The sequence below is a fragment of the Thermobia domestica genome, chromosome 4 (assembly GCF_964235325.1).
Source record: "Thermobia domestica chromosome 4, izTheDome1.hap1.1, whole genome shotgun sequence".
Classification (NCBI taxonomy): domain Eukaryota; kingdom Metazoa; phylum Arthropoda; class Insecta; order Zygentoma; family Lepismatidae; genus Thermobia; species Thermobia domestica.
In genome coordinates, this window is record NC_137457.1 from 310,532,687 (window position 1) to 310,546,899 (window position 14,213).

At 35.4% G+C, this 14,213-nt stretch overlaps 1 protein-coding gene across 1 annotated transcript in view; it reads left to right on the top strand.

The window, feature by feature from the left end:
• The window catches only part of LOC145684304 (uncharacterized), a 55,258-nt gene extending 41,336 nt beyond the window's left edge, over positions 1-13,922 (top strand). Inside the window, exon 2 of the mRNA XM_081756480.1 lies at positions 13,439-13,922. Within this exon, the coding sequence (XP_081612606.1) occupies positions 13,439-13,772 (334 nt within the window). The 3' untranslated portion in view covers positions 13,773-13,922. The remainder of the gene's footprint in view (positions 1-13,438) is intronic.
• The last annotated feature ends 291 nt before the right edge of the window (positions 13,923-14,213 follow it).

Here is a 14,213-nt window from a genome sequence, read left to right on the forward strand (position 1 = left end):
GAATGGAGATTTAATAATTTTTTTTGTAAATAAATAAATAAATAGGAGTAACGAAAGTTAATTAAATAAATAAAGTAACTGTATACAAAATGGTATTTATCAGATGTCTTGCGAGTCAGGCCGCAAGGAAACAACCAAAGCCTATTCCCAGATTCATGGAAATATGAATCTGCATCAGTAAAAATCCCGAATCTGTAAATATGTTTTGTATACAGTGAATTGTGATAAAATAAGTGATTTAATAATAAGAATAATTAAAGAAAATAGGTTACGGGAAACATAATTAATAATAAGAATAAAAATATTTTTAAATAAGACATGTATAGTATTTTAAATAGTGTTTAATAGATAATATCAATAATAAAAAGTAGGGTACTTACCATTCAAAAGTAGAGATGATGTATTAAAAAGTAGAGGATGAAAAAAAATAATACTGTCACACACGTAAAAATAAGCACGCATCACGTATTTTGCACACTTCATTTAAAAAAAAAAGTAACACATTCAGAGTCACATTTTCACATTTTCACTGTGAATTGGTTAACTTATATATCGAGGTGCGATTCATTCATACAGTACAACTGTAAAGAGTGAAAGAGTGGACGTGGGTCTTCAAGTGTTGGAAGGACGTTTACACGTTGAGCGGATATATAATCTGGTCAAGGTTAAACGGAAGTCGAAGAAAGAAAGAGAATGAGAAATAGGAAGTTTTTGCTAAGCTCATCATTTTTAACATAAAAGCGTTGTCGCGAAGTTGACATTGAGTTGCCAACTATGTTGATCAATTTGGTGCAAGTTTGCTGAAACTATAATGCTGTTTATGTTAGTGATTTAGTGTTTTGGTGAATTTAAGATGAAAAATCATAAGTGAAAGTGTATAAAGATATACTCTAGTGTGTGTGTATATATAAAGTGAATATTAATAGATCAGTTTCAATTTCCCTAAGAAAGGACTTAGGTTGGAAACATTCAGTAGTGTGTTGATGACAGACAAAGTTCAAGTACTGTTGAGTTTCGACAACAGATGGCAGATACATGCAGTATACTGTTATTAAACAGAGTTAGATCCATAAAGAGAAAGAATTGAATGAACTTTAAAAAAAACAGAGAGGAAAGGAAAATTTGTGAAAAATTAATAATCATTAATTTTTGTTTGTTTTCTCAACAATAATTTTTGGCTTTCGATTTAAAAAGGAATTAATAATTAATAATTTTGAAATTTCATATACAGTGAGTTCTCCGAAAGCCGATCTTTTGCAAAGATCTAGTCTGCATCGGAGATGCCTCAGTTTAAAGTGGGGCGTGTCACGCTATGCGTGTCACGGCACTCCAAAATTATGGAAAAGGTTAAGATCTAAATTTATTCATATCATTAATTGGTTTCAGAAGGAAATACTAAAATGTTTGTTTACTATTTTGAATTGTTGTAATTAGGTTGCAGACATGTTATATCATCGTATTACGCATTGCTGATGCTTGTTGTTTCTTCAAGAAATAGACACGAGTCTGCAGTGTCATAAGAATAACAAAAACAATACGAAATAGATAAATGTAAAACGTTGTAGAAATTATGTCAACACATACACATAACCAAAATTAGGTAAAAGTGTGAATTTCGCAGACATAAGCTGTCTGGAGAATTCGGTCAATGAAAGAAAATGCAGAAATTGTGAATAAGCACAATTTCGGCTCAGAGATGTAAAATTTCAGAATTCGTAATCAAGAACAACAAAATTCGTCATCATGAAGACGATGATAAAAAGCTATTGTTGGACTGAATTAGGATCAGTCTCAGGGAGTCTATAGGATCAGTCTATGGGATCAGTCTCGGGGAGATCCATAGCAGCGCTAGTCTCCAAGTATCATCATTCTCAATAGAGCCACTATTGAGATCAGCTGGTTAACTACGTTCCAGTGGACATCCATCCAATGTGAGGAAGTCAGAAGACGAACTTCGCAGCCAGAGGTTCGAACTCAGATCATCAAGGTATGCTTTAATACATCTCTGATATTCTAACGTTGACCAATTCACAAACAGTTCTATGAAATGTGAGTTAACATTTTTACTTAATATCGTACATCACAACACCATCATAAACTCTACTAATTAAACGCTAATTAATAAATGAGTACCATAAAGATAAACAGTCTTAGTTATCATTGTATCACCTTTCGCATGTTGGTATATAAAAATCCTACTCTGTAGGTTGGTGGAGATAGAAGGAGTTTAAGGTATTCCTACCTGTTTCAGATAGCAGGTAGAAGCAACGGATACTGTGTGCTATTATATTTACATCCCTGCATATTAGCCCCGAAACACAGTGTTTGTTGACACTAGGAACAGAGTTGTTTTTCCGCGCGGACGACAATAACGGACAGAACAGGACCATTGTTGTGTATGTTGTGTTAAATTTGTTTCCGACTGTGTGGGTTTCCGCTCTGTGACCAAAATACCGTTCAAACTAAGCCGGTTTTGGGAAAGCTATGTCGCGGCTCTTTATGACGCCCACTTAGTATTTCTGTCATTAGAAAACAGTGCAAGAAGAATGGTTGCAACATCGGTTTAATTGGAATAAAAAATGATATTAAAAAGTACAAGGGCAATGAAGCTCCACCATTTGGATCACCAACGAAGTTGCCTAGGAAGCGGGAATGCACCAAGGCCACCTCCACCATGCAAAGGAAACTTCGCAAAATGGAAGTGCATGAAAATCCGCCAACACAAAGGTGTATAGCTAATCGTCTTGACGTGTCTTTGGGAACTGTGAGCCGGACCTTACAGCACCAACTCACGCTGCAAAAAGGTCATGAAAGCTCGCGGCCATATTCTCACGAATGCCCACCAAAAGGAACGACAGTGTAACGCCCGGAAACTATACGAACGGCATCTGGCAAAACAAAGTTGGGTGTACGTCGTAAACTCGAAGAAGCATGGATTTACATTTCCGACTTCGGCAAACCAAGAGAACCATGTACCGAGAGAAAGGCACCAAAAACTTCAGAAGGTGGGTCCGTGTCTGTAAAGAATATTTCCCAAAAGTGTTCATCGTCGTTACTGGCTACTGTTACCGAGGTAAACTGAAGATTCGTAGGGTGCAAAATGAATTCGCAGTATTTTCAGGAGCAGATCATGCGGCCGATTTACGAACATGAGATTCCAACAATGTAAGGAAATGACGCCAATCTGGTGCGCATTCACATGGACAAGGCCTCATCACATACCTCACAATCGTCCCTCGTATTCTACAAGGAGATAGAGGTCATACCTTTCAATGAGGTACCTGTTAAGTTGTTGCTGAAATTTGCTTATTTGTCACGTAATATGGTCTGAGAAATAAAGTATTACGGAAGATACATCATCTTTCAAGAAGCAAAGCAGCAGCTATGCATAAATAGCGTTTATTGAATGAATATATCCATCACCTAAAATTGAACAATATAGAAAATGTAAATGATATTTACAACATTAAATCGAGTAGTACAATGGACGGGGTAATTATCAAGTAGTCTGTCCTTGATAACTCTCGTGCGTTCTCATGCTTTTATGCAGTCCCTTTTACACTATAAATTGGTCATGTAATTATTATATGCACTGAGCATACTAACAAGCTGAAGAGTCCCTTAATGGTTGTCGGCTTCAGCTGAGACATCCTGTAGGCAATGGAAGACGGTAGTTACCAAATGAGGTGGATCGGATATTCACGAATTGCACTATTGATGAAACACGATCGAATGATGTTTTATCGTTCGAAATGCTAGTTTTTATACTGTTGTGGAGATTTTTTTTGGAAAGCTCTTGTTTTCCTTTTTTCGTTACAGTAATCACCTTGAAATTGTTTATATATCATATTTTGATTGTTATTGGAAATTCCATTTACGTGTTGGTCATAGGACTTGTTTATGTTCTTGGATTAGTTTCTTGTTTTTGTTCTAGGGTCAGTTTTAAAAATGTGTTCAGAGATGAAACATCTCAAAATTTACGTGAGTATTTAATTAATTTTTTCATTCCTCATGTTCATGGGGACATGATACTGTTAACTCTCCAGATGCAAGTCTTCTAGACTATTGTGGATATGGATTGCTGAAGCGGGCTTTGGGAAAACGGTGTGAGAACTGTGGAAGGACTTTTGAAAGCTGTGCAAAGGGAATGTCACAAGGTTCTCGTCTCAGTTCTTCAGAGAAACATATTACAGTGAAAATTACGCTGTCTGGCTATTGTTAGGAACCAAGGGAAACACATGGAGCAGTTACGGACCTGGCGCCGTGGATTCTTCTAAATTTTTAGGTAAATCGAAATTGGCAAAATGTAGACTGAACAACCTCTATATACCTAGCCTGAATGTTGATGCGGATTAATCTTCTCTTCATCACCGCAGAAGATGTTTGATCCTCTGTTATTTTAAGCCTTCCTGGTCACCACTTCCACCACGCCTTAAAGCACTTCCTGGTCACCCTTCTTCTTTCGTTCTTGAAGCGTGTGATCACTATCGTTTCTATACGGCATGGCCTCGTGTCGGCCGGCCTTTTGCGATTCGTGCATTACAACTGTTAGATGACTTAGCTCATGCTGCGCCGGATACTTATACGTTTCTTCCCGTTCCACCCTGGAAGTTTCATTGTCATCCTAGCTCATGCTGTCCCGGATACTTATCCGTTTATTCCCGTTCCACCCTGGCAGCTTCATTGTCCTCCTATATCATTTCCGTTGGTGTGGTTTAGTAAGTTTATCACGACTGATCACCAATATCGTCAGGAGTTTCGCTCTCTTACAACACTATGCTGACTTCTCAAAGTTTCGTGCAGATGATTCGATACTTGAAGACTGTTGTCTGTGGGTTTGTATTTGGCCCTGTCCACTATGGTTACCGACTCCCTTCGTTTGCATCCATCTTCAGTTCCAGAATGAACTACTGGCTATTGAAGCCTCAGACTATGCTGTGTCTCATAACAGTGCCTGTATTCTGATCGTGTTTGACACAAAGAGTACTCTTACCAGCCTTAGTAATGTTTATAATAGGCATACTCTGATTGAACCTATTTTATTAAAATGTCATTCTTCACTTCGTGCCGGCTCAGTTGTCCACTTTCATTGGATTCCTAGCCGTGTTAACATTCCTGGTAATGAGCAGGCGGACTGTGGGGCAAAAGATGCAGCTCTTCAAGGTGCACTGGCGACGCAACTCCCTAGCACAGACTTTTACCCATTGTTCACCTCTCTCGTTTACACCAAAGGCAGTAGGAATGGTATCTCGCACATTACAGCAAATTGCATGCCATTAAACCACGATTAGGAGTCTGGACCTTTCGTTTCCAAGAATCTCGTCGAGAAGAAATACTTTAAATTTGGCTGTGTATTGGACACATTCATTTGAAGTACGTATATCTTTACGTGGCGATCCTGCTCCACAATATGTGTTTAGTAGAGATCTTTTATCTATTCGAATCTCGTCAATTGTTCCGCTCTGGCTTGGCATCAACAACGTTACAAGCTTCCAGAAGACGTGCCCTTGCCGCTTGGTGACCACACTTGTTTCCTCCATAGAATGCTGCTACTTTTAGGCGAGCTTTAGGATTTGCATGCAATTTAATTCTAACTCTTTTGTGGATGTTTTTCTTGTAGTTTAATTAAATTATTCCTAGTTTTATTATTATTGTATTTCGTTTTTGGTTTGTTTCTCTAATTATGTTATGTCAGCAGATAATTGCAAATAGACCTCGTTGTTGGCGCGCACAGAATATCTCCTTACCTCTTTCTTCAAACCGAACCGGCTCGAGCTGTTCGCACTGTTGAATTGAGCCGAAACGATTGACATCACTACAAGGATTGGTCTTCTGTTTGGACCCAAATTCGACTTCGCAGGTCTCAGCCTTGATGGTGTCAACGTCACTATATACATATATCGGTACTAACGATATTAGAGGCTGCCTTCTTATAAAAATCTATTGTCATATCGTTATCGAAACGAGACGAATTCTAAGCACTGGAATAAACAAAAGTATAGCACATTGCTGCTTATATTTCTTACGGCTTTCGCTTTCCAGTATAATCAGGCCATCATCTCAAAACGAGTTAAGATGAGTTTAACTAGCGAGCCATTTGTCTAACACGACCTGAAAAAGAGAATCGGCTCGGAACTCGACGCAAGAAAATTATCTTGAACTTGACTTGTGCCCATCCTTAATTACGTTGAAAGTCGTGACCGTAAATCACTAGATTCCGTACTCGTTTCCCGACGGAACAGCTTTGAACGCTTTACGAAAGGTCTGGAATTCTCTTTTGAATGTAGCTCAACTTCTCATATAGTCTCAATGCTCAGCGACGTTAACCTCTGAAGTTACTATTAGCTTGGCAATTTTTTTTCATGTTGATTTAGTAATTGAACATCCCAATTTCGATTCTTGACTTCCTCTTTGAAACTTAATTTTTGTGAAACTTAATATTTTAGTAATCCCATGTAAAAAAAACAGCGAATAATATATTTTATTGTTAAAATCATTTATCTTGTCTCTTCATGTCAAATCTTCCTCAATAAAATCCTTTGAGGGTACGAATATTCGATTTCTTTTGATGATGATTGTAATCTATGATACAGATTAAAGTAATAATAATGTCTTGAACTGCTTTATTATCCAGTTAACGTTTTTATAATGGCATAATATTAAATTTTGACTTAACTATTTATTATGATTAGCTGGGTTCTATCCCAGCCCCCGCCAAGTGAACTTTGTGATGGACAAACACCGTGTGGGTGGGTTTTCTCGGGGTTCTCCCGTTTCCTCCCACTTTCTTCATTCCACCATTTCATTCATTACTCATCATCACCGTCTCCTTTAGCCTAACCGACATATTCGTGGGACGTAAAACTCAAAGATTTCATTTCATTTCTGATTATGATTAGCATGTAAAGCTCACTATCTCGAACTGAAATATTTCATCCTTATTAAACAGCATTTTTATATGATTGCTCGGATTGTTTTATAAAAAATATATTATCAATTACAATAGCTATTGTTAATCCGAAACAAAATTATAACTATACATATAAAGCAGAAACTTCAATCCTTATTTTGTACGTGTGGTTTCAATTTGATATTAACTTAGAAATCTGTTTTCTCTTTAGAAGTGTTAGTATTTTCCACATTCTCACCCACAATATACACACAAATGGTGAATAAAAGTGACACATATTTGAAAAGCTCACAGTTTATCTGATTTTGTTTTTATAACTACTTCACATGTTCAGAATATAACTTTATCCTTATATTCAAATAAATTCCGGAGCGGGGACCAAACCTTCGCTCACTAAGTTATAGCGAAACCTCGTTTTAATAGTTCTACGAAAAATGCTCGTGGCATAGTTATGCACTGGCAATGCATTTAGTGATTTATTCGAGAGATACAAAGCACTTTACATCGAAACATTTTCCTTCTTTCTTTTTTTATATTTTTTTCACACAATGCATGAAAAACAAATTATTTTTTCTCTATGGTATTCAGAAATACTGTTTCAACTCACCGCAAAACAAGAATCTGTTTTTGGTGTGATATGCGATGTGTGGTAATTAGTTTTCATACTATTACTAGTAGCAAAGAGCAGACGATCCTACCCAGCGAGAAACAAGCACTTATTTCCATGACACGTATTACGAAGTATCGGATAATTTGCGACATTAATTACAAAACATTGAGAAAAGAAGCTTTGTGAACATTAAGTTTAATAAATATAATATTCAATTATTTAAGGCCTGCTACTTGTCTTTCTTCTTTAATTTTTGGAGCATGGTACATTTTTGGTAAAGCTTTTACCTCTAATTCGCAAGTGTCTGTGAGTCTAAGTAAGATTGTGCTGGACAATATTGTGTCAGTGGGTTTTCTCGGAGTATTCCCGTTTCTCTCAACTTTCTGTTTTTGTCAATTCTTCCATCATCGTTCTTGCTTAAATCACCATCTCCTTTAGCCTAAAGGAGCAGGGTTCTAGAACATTGCTCCGCATACTAATTGAATCGTGATAAAGAAAGCAATAAATCAAGCTATCAATCCGCCTTCACTCAATGTCGCTCGCTTGGCATTACTATATGAATATATTATTGAGCTTTAATAGAAAAAACACCTACGAACTAACACATCTTCAGACATACGTTCGAACTATTGCTCTAAAACCTTACCGCTTAGTGAGAATGAACACTTTAGTGGGACGTTAACATAAAACATTTATTTCTTTATTTAATATAGCTTTTGGCTATAGCCTTTAGTTAATAAAATAAAACATTATCAAGAGCTCGTAATATACGCAACGGTATTGCAAAGATATCCTTAATCCTTCTACAAAAAAAATTCATATTAAAAGAATGCCTTCTTTACTGAATCAAGGAATTTTCTTTATACCTTTCAAATCTACTTCCTTTCAAGGGTTACAAAAATAACAATTTTGTGTAGTAATTTAAGTATCAAATTTATAAGTGAAAGTTCCCAAGGTCAAATCTGGGAAATGAACAGAAAAGTTTTGTATAATTCACAGTTTTATTTATATATTTCATCCGTAATAACGCGAGAATAAAATAGTTTCTGACTTCGTGAGAAAGTAAGGACTCTCGTCACTTTAGGAGTGAAGTAGCAGCAATCGAGCTACTTATAATAAACGAAGATTGGATTAATCATAAAGCGCGCCATTAGCACAAAGTCAAGAATCTGTGTCACTAATATTGTTAGAATATTATTATTGTCACCATGTTATCTATCTATGTTCTTTCTGATATGTATACTATTTTTTCTGAACAAAACTCCATTAGAAATAGGGCTTAGCAGCGGTTTCTATCTTGTTTCTCGCAAGGTAGTATCGTCTGCTCTTTGCTACTAGTAATAGTATGAAAACTAATTACCACACATCGCATATCACACCAAAAACAGATTCTTGTTTTGAGGTGAGTTGAAACAGTATTTCTGAATACCATAGAGAAAAATTTTGTTTTTCATGCATTGTTTGAAAAAAATATAAAAAAAGAAACAAGGAAAATGTTTCGATGTAAAGTGCTTTGTATCTCTCGAATAAATCACTAAATGCATTGCCAGTGCATAACTATGCCTCGAGCATTTTTCGTAAAACTATTAAAACGAGGTTTCGCTATAACTTAGTGAGCGAAGGTTTGGTCATCGCTCCGGAATTTATTAGAATATAAGGATAAAGTTACATTCTGAACATGTGAAGTAGTTATAAAAACAAAATCAGATAAACTGTGAGCTTTTCAAATATGTGTCACTTTTATTCACCATTTGTGTGTAAATTGTGGGTGAGAATGTGGAAAATACTAACACTTCTAAAGAGAAAACAGATTTCTAAGTTAATATCAAATTGAAACCACACGTACAAAATAAGGATTGAAGTTTCTGCTTTATATGTATAGTTATAATTTTGTTTCGGATTAACAATAGCTATTGTAATTGATAATATATTTTTATAAAACAATCCGAGCAATCATATAAAAATACTGTTTAATATGAAATTAAATCGAAATCCTAAAAAGTTGTAATAACATTTTATTTCTTTTTTAAAATATTTACATACACATAGCATGTTTTATCTGATGCGTAAAGTACTACTATTATTTATAAATTCAATTTCATTAGGAAATATCTCTATTGATCTTGCGATCAAAAGAAGTGTACGAAACTGTTGGTTGTGTTTGCGTACTGGTAGAAATAAATATTTCATCTGCTTTCATAGGGATAAATGTATAGGGATGGTGCCATGAGGTACGCTAGCACTATTAGAGTGAGGATGGATTTCCGAGATGAACAGCAACGTGAAACCAACCGTCTATATTCCAGAGAAACTTACATGGGCGGTTCCACGATTGTTTTGGGGGTTTAGCCTCTACCCCATTAGCTCCGTGTTCGTGTCTCTTTACCACTCCACATGTAATGGTTGTGCTTTACTTTAAAAATTGCACGTGTAATTCATAATTGTAGAATTTTACAAAATATATTCAAATCCTAATCAAATTCCGTTTCCAAATACAAAATTCCTACTTTCTCTCCAGTTTGGACTTAAATCGGGATAGGGGCCGCGGTGGCTCAGTGGTAGAGCGTTCACCTCTGGTGCATGGGGTCCCGGGTTCAAACCCTGCTCCCGCCAAGTGAACTTTGTGGTGGACAAACACCGTGTGCGTGGGTTTTCTCGGGGTTCTCCCGTTTCCTCCCACTTTCTTCATTCCACCATTTCATTCATTTCTCATAATCACCGTCTCCTTTAGCCTAACCGGCATAACCGTGGGACGTAAAATTCAAAGATTTCATTTCATTTTTTTTAAATCGGGATACTTACTGTTAATAATACTCAGTTTAGCCAATCGGTTCATTTATTAGGAATACTCACCTGTTAGCAGGATCCTGATATAACTATGCCAACACAAGATTTCAGATTAAAGAACTCATACTCTCTCTGTCATTGGTTTGATTCGGTCTCTGGGAGTGGCTCTTTAAATGTATGTTTTTCTAATGTGTAAAGTAACAGAAAGTAGAGGTTTCAAAACAAATATCACATCAAGGAGAAAATATGTCCAATGATTATTTTTTTAAAAAAATCATAATCTCTCGCGTCTTTGGTGCGAGACATGTAAGTTTGAATCTGAAAGCAAACCCGGTTTTCCAATATGAAAGCGTATATGGTTTATTCTAGAGGAAGATTTTTTACTGGAAATTTTGTAGAGGAGGAAGAGCAACTGAGTATGTAAGAAGTAGTGACTATTTTCATGAATACATATATTATATAAAAGTTCGTTAAGGTTTGATACTAAAATATTATTACATTTTTTTCATACATTACTTGACATACAAATGATAGTGGTTGTATTTCTCAAATCAATATTGCCTGATAATGCCCATGATAATTTCTATGTTCATACAGGTTTGCAAACTACTCTTGCAACCCTGAGAAAGAAGTTATTACATAGTTTCCTCTTCTCATCTAAAATTAATCGCTGTATAGCACATATAGCACTCGAAACGAATATTTAATTCTAAACCAAAAACTAGAATTTACACTTGTTGTTCTTCCTGTGATCCACATGATTCTGTAGCTTTACCGGAAAGTGTTATTTTTATCAAAAACATCGAAATTTGCAAAGATTACAATGGAAAGAATTAATTTGTTTATTCGCGTCAAAAATCTCATGTCTAATGACACCAGACATGGGAGAAAAAGATACGAAATAAAGATAAATTGAAACCTGTCCTGAGCCAGAAAACACAGAACGGTATGTTTTGTAAAAGCCATTTCGATTGATTTTGTCGTGTCTGTAGAGGCACTTACAGGGTCCGTAGAAATATTGTTTGGTACGTTTAAAATTGTCTGAAGGAAAGTTGAACAGTATACCATATTAGATCTTCCCTCTCAGTAAATAGTTGTGAATTTCTTGCTATAAGTTAAACAACATATATCAAAATCATGAGCGTTTCCTATCTTTTGGCGAAAACCAAAATTATTTTATAAACTGTTGGAGCAACGAACTGCAAATACTGATAGGAATAGAAGAGATTCAGATGCTTCACCAGAAGTGAAAACATGCACGTAGCAATTGAATCCCGAGTACCATAAAAAATTATAGTAAATTGCCGCAACAACATTCGAACACGAGCCCCGTCGTTAGCAGTCCATGACTTTACTGTATGAGCTCCCTCCATTTGCTTGTTTTCGTACCGTATATCAACGTATATAGGGGACCAATTTAGTACGTGAACATGAACATTGAAGTGAAATAAGTAGGATGATGGGATTGAAGGTTTCAACTGCTCTCTATTGCAAGACTGGTGGAGCAAACTCTTTCATATATAACCATTATTATACATTTCATGTTCATAAATTACCTTTTGTAACAAAACTGATTTCCTAATTAAATGCAATGTATAGACATTTACGAAAACAAATAAACAATCAATGTAAATAAATGAGAAACTGAAGATATTACAGATTACTGTAAATTAGATTTAGTTCAATTTTAGGAAGTACACATCTTCAATATGATTGTTCAATTCTCTTTATAAAAGTGCAGAACATGAATTACAAAATTTTACGTCCGACGATTGTATCGGCTAAGCTAAAGGACACGGTGACGAACAATGAATGAAACTGGTAGAATGAAGAAAATGGGAGGAAAGAACAGAACTCCCAGAAAGCCTACGCTCACGGTGTTTGTCTACCACAAAACTCACTTGTTGGAACCTGGAATCGAACCAAGGGCCCATGATGCTTGTTCAACGTCTCTTTGAGAAACCTGTTTATATAAGATTTGTACGTACTGATTAACGTAAATTCAAACTACATGAGCTCCTGCCGGGAATCAAAATCTTTTCTCATTATAAGAATGTTAACTTTCCTTATATTGTCTTCGTTGTATAACGTATTATATTTGATGGACTTGGCGAATAAATATGACTGAGTTTTGACAGGTTTCTCTTCAACTAATATTTCCTCCTTCAAACATTTAAATTAGACATTTATGAATTTAAAATACTCGTCCATATATTCAAAGAAAATAAATAAAACAACTTACTATACTCAGGCTTAAACTTCCGCCCTTTTTTTCTAGTTTTTGGAAAGCATTACTAAACACGTTTGACCACAGAGGTAACTTCTACGAAATCCATTGTGATGTTGCTAATAGAATCGTTCTTGGTCTTCTGTAATTTCAACATAAGATATTAATGGATTTCGGATACTAAAACTGCCGTTGAACTGCGAATTGTATGTTCATCCCAAAATATATCATTTTCTACACTTTCAATTTTACGTATATGTGAGTTTTCCTAATACGTGTGGCAAATCATTTTCCCTCAAACTTCCCCCAGCATATTCAAGTAATTATTTAACAGACTACATTTTCATAACGGTAAAAGGTTTTCTTTATGATTTTCTTATTTTGCTTTATTTGATTTAAAAAGTAATATTAACTATTTTTTACTACACAACTTTATTAATAAATTCCAACGAAAGTAAATATACAAGGAAACAGAGTTTGTAGTAAAAATTTACAATATATCTACGAACTCTTTATTTTATTTTTTTTTAGTTGACGGCGGTATTTTGGAATTAACTTAAAACTGCTATCGCATATGTAAATATATATACAATTTGAGATAGAAAAAGGAAGGGCATACTGGAAAATATAATATAGTTCTGTGTTCCATATTTCTACAAAAATTGACAAAATAGCATATTAGTACCATACTTCATCTAATCACGAATTGTAACTTATGAGTACCTGGCATTTACTCATATATATGATTCAATTTAAAATCGAATACAATACATGTATCTTCCCATTATTGCTATACCTTACATGGAAGCATTTTCCATTTCTTTGTTGTTCCTCATTATCTGTATTGATTTCTTTTTCTTGTTTACGCAATTCCTCACAAGCTTCATAAACATATTCTTTCCAGAAAAGGCAGAGCCGCTATTAAACGAAGAGATGCTATCAGTTATGAGAAAACACTTCCAGATGAGAAATCTCGTACTTCCATGAGCTTTAAAATGGTATTACTTCACCAGTGTCAATTTTGTGGAAAGGAATTCACTAGAAAGTCGTATTTGGCAACACACACTCAAATACATACGGGTGAAAAAAATAATAAGTGCAAGGTCTGTGGAAAAGGATTTCTTAGAAAGTTGGAGTTGGCAAGACACACGATAACACATACAGGTGAAAAACCTCATAAGTGCATGGTCTGTAAAAAGGAATACAGAGATCTTTCTAATTTGAAAAACACACGTTAATTCACACAGGTGAAGAACCTTACAAGTGTAAACTCTGTTCAAAGGTATTTACACAGAAAACACTTTTAGCATCACACGTGCAAATACATACAGGTGAAACGGCTTACAAGTGCAATGTTTGCGGAAAAAATTTAAGCTGCGTTCGTGTTTGGCAAGACACGTGCTCATTCACAGTACTGAAAAACCTCACACATGCCGAGTTTGTGGTAAAGGTTTTATTTCTAATTCTGACTTAGCCAGACACATGTTGATACATACCGGTGAATACACCCATGAGTGTGCAGTATGTTCAAAGGGATTTAGAAGCAAATCAAATTTGGCATCACACATCTTAATACACACTGGTGACAGACCTTTCACATGCCAAGCATGTAGTAGAGGATTTACTACAAAAAATTACTTGAACAGGCACATGTTAACACACACAGGTGTAGGGCTTCA